The 6828-nt window shown below is 50.4% G+C and overlaps 1 protein-coding gene across 1 annotated transcript in view; it reads left to right on the top strand.

Moving 5' to 3' along the window:
* Nucleotides 1-429: 429 nt before the first annotated feature.
* Nucleotides 430-6828, top strand: part of LOC124034960 (coiled-coil domain-containing protein 125-like) — an 8534-nt gene continuing 2135 nt past the window's right edge. The window contains exons 1-7 of the mRNA XM_046348351.1: nt 430-445; nt 2630-2715; nt 2930-3016; nt 3091-3168; nt 4334-4419; nt 4517-4599; nt 4756-4919. Of these exons, the coding sequence (XP_046204307.1) occupies nt 430-445; nt 2630-2715; nt 2930-3016; nt 3091-3168; nt 4334-4419; nt 4517-4599; nt 4756-4919 (600 nt within the window). The remainder of the gene's footprint in view (nt 446-2629; nt 2716-2929; nt 3017-3090; nt 3169-4333; nt 4420-4516; nt 4600-4755; nt 4920-6828) is intronic.

The raw sequence follows: 6828 nt of genomic DNA, 5'->3' as shown, positions 1-6828 counted from the left end.
ATGCTGTCTGTAGTCAACAGTAACTCTGTAATGAATAATGACCATGTTGTAGTCAACAGTAACTCTGTAATGAATAATGACCATGCTGTCTGTAGTCAACAGTAACTCTGTAATGAATAATGACCATGCTGTAGTCAACAGTAACTCTATAATGAATAATGACCATGCTGTAGTCAACAGTAACTCTATAATGAATAATGCTTTGTGTTAAGTGCCTTCTCAGAAGGGCTGAAGGTAAACACAATGAAAGACTGTTCTATTGCCTCAGGGTGTCCAGTACATGGAGGTTAATCAGTATGTGCTGGGTCGTATTCATTAGGCACCAAACGTGTTAAAATGGTTTCGTCCAAATGACCTCTCCTTCCTTCTGAAGTGTGCACTCGTTCTCTACTCTGCACAAATTTGTGAAAGCATTGGATTGGTGTAGGCATGGGCCTGAAGGGAAGTGAACAAGTGTACACTTCAGGAAAGGTGAGATATTATTGGGACAGAACCAATGTTTCCATTTGGTTCCCGAATGAACACGACCCTTCTGGTGTGAGCCCTGTGGTTGAATCGTTAATGGCACCCTATTCCCTGTGTAGTGCACTACTATAGACCAGGGCCCATTGGGTGTAGTGCACTACTATAGACCGGGGCCCATTGGGTGTAGTGCACTACTATAGACCAGGGCCCATTGGGTGTAGTCCATTACTATAGACCAGGGCCCATTGGGTGTAGTGCACTACTATAGACCAGGGCCCATTGGGTGTAGTGCACTACTATAGACCAGGGCCCATTGGGTGTAGTGCACTACTATAGACCAGGGCCCATTGGGTGTAGTGCACTACTATAGACCAGGGCCCATTGGGTGTAGTGCACTACTATAGACCAGGGCCCATTGGGTGTAGTCCATTACTATAGACCAGGGCCCATTGGGTGTAGTGCACTACTATAGACCAGGGCCCATTGGGTGTAGTGCACTACTATAGACCAGGGCACATTGGGTGTAGTGCACTACTATAGACCAGGGCCCATTGGGTGTAGTGCATTACTGAAGACCAGGGCCCATTGGGTGTAGTCCATTACTATAGACCAGGGCCCATTGGGTGTAGTGCACTACTATAGACCAGGGCCCATTGGGTGTAGTCCATTACTATAGACCAGGGCCCATTGGGTGTAGTGCACTACTATAGACCAGGGCCCATTGGGTGTAGTGCACTACTATAGACCAGGGCCCATTGGGTGTAGTGCATTACTGAAGACCAGGGCCCATTGGGTGTAGTGCACTACTATAGACCAGGGCCCATTGGGTGTAGTCCATTACTATAGACCAGGGCCCATTGGGTGTAGTGCACTACTATAGACCAGGGCCCATTGGGTGTAGTCCATTACTATTGACCAGGGCCCATTGGGTGTAGTGCACTACTATAGACCAGGGCCCATTGGGTGTAGTGCACTACTGAAGACCAGGGCCCATTGGGTGTAGTCCATTACTATTGACCAGGGCCCATTGGGTGTCGTCCATTACTATAGACCAGGGCCCATTGGGTGTAAGTGCATTACTGAAGACCAGGGCCCATTGGGTGTGGTGCATTACTGAAGACCAGGGCCCATTGGGTGTGGTGCATTACTGAAGACCAGGGCCCATTGGGTGTAGTCCATTACTATTGACCAGGGCCCATTGGGTGTAGTCCATTACTATAGACCAGGGCCCATTGGGTGTAGTGCATTACTATTGACCAGGGCCCATTGGGTGTAGTGCACTACTTTAGGCCAGGGCCCATTGGGTGTAGTGCACTACTTTAGGCCAGGACCCATTGGGTGTAGTGCATTACTAAAGACCAGGGCCCATTGGGTGTAGTGCACTACTTTAGGCCAGGGCCCATTGGGTGTAGTGCACTACTTTAGGCCAGGGCCCATTGGGTGTAGTGCACTACTATAGGCCAGGACCCATTGGGTGTAGTGCATTACTAAAGACCAGGGCCCATTGGGTGTAGTGCATTACTATAGACCAGGGCCCATTGGGTGTAGTCCATTACTATTGACCAGGGCCCATTGGGTGTAGTCCATTACTATAGACCAGGGCCCATTGGGTGTAGTGCATTACTATAGACCAGGGCCCATTGGGTGTAGTCCATTACTATAGACCAGGGCCCATTGGGTGTAGTGCATTACTATAGGCCAGGGCCCATTGGGTGTAGTGCACTACTTTAGGCCAGGACCCATTGGGTGTAGTGCATTACTTTTGACCAGGGCCCATTGGGCTTTATATAGGGTATACTACTTGGGGCAGAACCTGTTGTGCCTGTTCCTGTGATGAACTGTCTCTCTCTCTGTGCTCTGTCTGTTTACCATCTCTGTTTGATTTTGGTGGGAGAGAGAGGTGACGACAGAAGACCAGGACTACCATCTGTCACCTTCCCTCACTGAGTGCCAGTTAGACAGTCTATTAGTGTCTAATACACACACACACACACACACACACACACACACACACACACACACACACACACACACACACACACACACACACACACACACACACACACACACACACACACACACACACACACACACACACACACACACACACACACACACACACACACTCCTGACTCAGTTTTATCTCAGACTGTGATTCGTATAGCACATGAAGTGTTTTCCTCTGCTCTAGAATCCCTGAGCGATCTGTCCACTGAGGAGCTGCGAGAGAGGCTACAGGAAGTGACCGAGGTGAGGACAGGAAGAAGGATGATTTGATCTGTGGTTTGCCATGGTGCAGCTGGTTATTATCCTTAATGAGGAAATGTTTTGTGCAGCAGGAAAAAAAAACCTGATCAAAATTAAAATCACATACATTAAAAGACACACACACCATATTTAGAGAGGGTTGTTCGTAGTACTTTCTTTGCCATCGTTGGTGAATGTTGGTGACCTGTTCTAACAGGAGGCAGAGCTACTGCGCTGTGAGTTGGAGGTCACCAGTCGTCACCTGGAGGGAAAACACGAAGCACTGAAGATCCTACAGAGTCAGGTAAATACAGACACATACAATCTCAATACTCCCTTTTCATTTGTTTAAAATGCACTTCCCCTCTTTTCTTCCAGAGTATTCTAGACAGGGCGACCTCTCACACTAAGATTCTACTCCAGAAGAGTGAGGAGAGGACCAAGGCTCTGGAAAAGGTGAATGTTGTTTGTTTCTGGCCTGTTATGTTAAAAGGCCACAGGAAGGTAGGTCAAATAAAGGATTGGTTTGTTTACCTTCACATACTATAAGAATCAGTCACCTTGCTAATGAATTCCAGACTCTGAGTTATGTGGCTTTCACTAGAATTGACCTGGTATTTACTAGTGCAGTGTTTCTCAACCAGTCCTCCAGTCCCCCCAACAGCCCAACTCCAGTCCTCTAGTACCCCCAACAGCCCAACACCAGTCCTCTAGTACCCCCAACAGCCCAACACCAGTCCTCCAGTCCCCCCAACAGCCCAACTCCAGTCCTCCAGTCCCCCCAACAGCCCAACTCCAGTCCTCCAGTCCCCCCAACAGCCCAACTCCAGTCCTCCAGTCCCCCCAACAGCCCAACTCCAGTCCTCCAGTCCCCCCAACAGCCCAACTCCAGTCCTCCAGTCCCCCAACAGCCCAACTCCAGTCCTCCAGTCCCCCCAACAGCCCAACTCCAGTCCTCTAGTACCCCCAACAGCCCAACTCCAGTCCTCTAGTACCCCCAACAGCCCAACTCCAGTCCTCCAGTCCCCCCAACAGCCCAACACCAGTCCTCCAGTACCCCCAACAGCCCAACTCCAGTCCTCTAGTACCCCCAACAGCCCAACACCAGTCCTCCAGTCCCCCCAACAGCCCAACACCAGTCCTCCAGTCCCCCAACAGCCCAACTCCAGTCCTCTAGTACCCCAACAGCCCAACACCAGTCCTCTAGTACCCCAACAGCCCAACAACAGTCCTCTAGTACCCCCAACAGCCCAACACCAGTCCTCCAGTTCCCCCAACAGCCCAACTGCAGTCCTCCAGTACCCCCAACAGCCCAACTCCAGTCCTCCAGTACCCCCAACAGCCCAACTCCAGTCCTCCAGTACCCCCAACAGCCCAACTCCAGTCCTCTAGTACCCCAACAGCCCAACACCAGTTCTGGAGTTGGACTGGAGTTGGCCTGTTTGGAGGGACTGGAGGACTGGAGTTGAGAAACACTGCAGTAAATTATGTGGTAACAATGGGAGCTTTCTGGTACTTTCAAAGAATTCTGCTTGTTTTAATACATCCTAAATATGCAGTATTTCCTAGGTTATTACAGTGCACTTACAGCTTGAACATGTATTTATGAACTCTGGCACAGGAAGTGAATGGCCTGCAGTGGGAGATCACATATAACCAGATGCACTTCAAGAACTTTGAGCAGTCCTGGGAGCAGAAATATGTCAGGTGAGGTCATGGTTTTTTTCTTCGTTTTTGATTGGTTGGTGTGTGCTTATGGGTAGGGTTTGCAGATTTTGATTGGTCAGTGTGTATGTGTGGGCAGAGTTTGCAGTGAGAATAAGGCCCTGAGTGACAGCCTGGGAGACAGGAGGAGAGAGGTACAGGAGCTGAGGACAGAGAACACAGGTAGGTACCTAGTCCTTCTGCGCAATCAACAATTATACTTGTCACTGTCTTGCAATGGAATTGAGAAAGAGTTTATGTGCTTCTCTCTCTCCCTTTGTGCCTGTGTGTGTGCGTGCGTGTGTGTGTGTGCGTGTGTGTACGCGAGCGCACGTGTAGCTGTGAGTCAGCAGTGTTTGGAACTCCTAGCCATGCTGAATGTCCGGGAACAGAGAGCCTTCCAGGGGACCAAGCCTTCATGCACCCAGGGGAGAGAGGAGGACCAGGGGACCAAGCCTTCATGCACCCAAGGGAGAGAGGAGGACCAGGGGACTGTTCTGGAGGTGAGAGAGGGAGAGCAGGAGGAACGAGAGAGAGAGGGCAGGAGGAATGAGAGAGAGAGGGCAGGAGGAACCAGAGAGAGGGCAGGAGGAACCAGAGAGAGAGGGCAGGAGGAATGAGAGAGAGAGGGCAGGAGGAACCAGAGAGAGGGCAGGAGGAACCAGAGAGAGAGGGCAGGAGGAACCAGAGAGAGAGGGCAGGAGGAACCAGAGAGAGAGGGCAGGAGGAACCAGAGAGAGAGGGCAGGAGGAACCAGAGAGAGAGGGCAGGAGGAACCAGAGAGTGAGGGCAGTAGGAACCAGAGAGAGGGCAGGAGGAACCAGAGAGAGACAGAGATTGAAGGAACAGGAGGAGAGAAAGAGGCAGGAGGATAAAGAGAGAGAGGGCAGGAGGACAAGGAGAGAGAGGGCAGGAGGACAAGGAGGGAGAGGGCAGGAGGACAAGGAGAGAGAGGGCAGGAGGAGCCAGAGAGGGAGACGGAGACAGAGGGAACAGGAGGAGAGAGAGAGAAATACCACAGTGTGACATCACAGCAGCAAGAATTGTGACCTATTGCCAACATATTTATGTTTATTTATTTTCCATTTTGTTCTTTAACCATTTGCACATCATTACAACACTGTAAATATACATAATATGACATATGAACTTATGTGAGTGTAATGTTTACTGTTAATTTTTGTTTATTTCACTTTTGTACCTTTATCTACTTCACTTGCTTTGGCAATGTTAACATATGTTTCCCATGCCAATAAAGCCCATTGAATTAAATTGAAATTGAATTGAGAGTGCAGGAGGACCAGAGAGAGAGACATAGGGAACAGGAGGAGAGCGAGAGAGAGAGAGAGAGAGAGAGGGGACTGGAGGTTCCAGAGAGAGAGACATGGGGAACAGGAGGAGAGAGCGAGAGAGAGAGAGAGGGCAGGAGGTTCCAGAGAGAGAGACATAGGGAACAGGAGGATAGAGAGAGAGAGAGAGAGAGGGCAGGAGGTTCCAGAGAGAGAGACATAGGGAACAGGAGGAGAGAGAGAGAGAGAGAGAGAGAGAGAGAGAGAGAGAGAGAGAGAGGGCAGGAGGTTCCAGAGAGAGAGACATAGGGAACAGGAGGAGAGAGAGAGAGAGAGAGAGAGAGAGAGAGAGAGAGAGAGAGAGAGAGAGAGGGCAGGAGGTTCCAGAGAGAGAGACATAGGGAACAGGAGGAGAGAGAGAGAGAGGGCAGGAGGAGAGAGAGAGAGAGAGACATAGGGAACAGGAAGAGAGAGAGAGAGAGAGGGCAGGAGGTTCCAGAGAGAGAGAGACATAGGGAACAGGAGGAGAGAGAGAGAGAGAGAGAGAGAGAGAGAGAGAGAGAGAGAGAGAGAGAGAGAGAGAGAGAGAGAGAGAGAGAGAGAGAGAGACATAGGGAACAGGAGGAGAGAGAGAGAGGGCAGGAGGTTCCAGAGAGAGAGAGACATAGGGAACAGGAGGAGAGAGAGAGAGAGAGAGAGAGAGAGAGAGAGAGAGAGAGAGAGAGAGAGAGAGAGAGAGAGAGAGAGAGAGAGAGAGAGAGAGAGAGACATAGGGAACAGGAGGAGAGAGAGAGAGAGGGCAGGAGGAGAGAGAGATAGAGACATAGGGAACAGGAGGAGAGAGAGGGCAGGAGGAGAGAGAGAGAGAGACATAGGGAACAGGAAGAGAGAGAGAGAGAGAGGGCAGGAGGTTCCAGAGAGAGAGAGACATAGGGAACAGGAGGAGAGAGAGAGAGAGAGAGAGAGAGAGAGAGAGAGAGAGAGAGAGAGAGAGAGAGAGAGAGAGAGAGAGAGAGAGAGAGAGAGAGAGAGAGAGAGAGAGAGAGAGAGAGAGAGAGAGAGAGAGAGAGAGAGAGAGAGAGAGAGAGAGAGAGAGAGAGAGAGAGAGAGAGAGAGAGAGAGA

This window comes from Oncorhynchus gorbuscha, linkage group LG05, assembly GCF_021184085.1.
Source record: "Oncorhynchus gorbuscha isolate QuinsamMale2020 ecotype Even-year linkage group LG05, OgorEven_v1.0, whole genome shotgun sequence".
Classification (NCBI taxonomy): Eukaryota; Metazoa; Chordata; class Actinopteri; order Salmoniformes; family Salmonidae; genus Oncorhynchus; species Oncorhynchus gorbuscha.
This window is presented reverse-complemented; position numbering and strand designations above follow the sequence as displayed.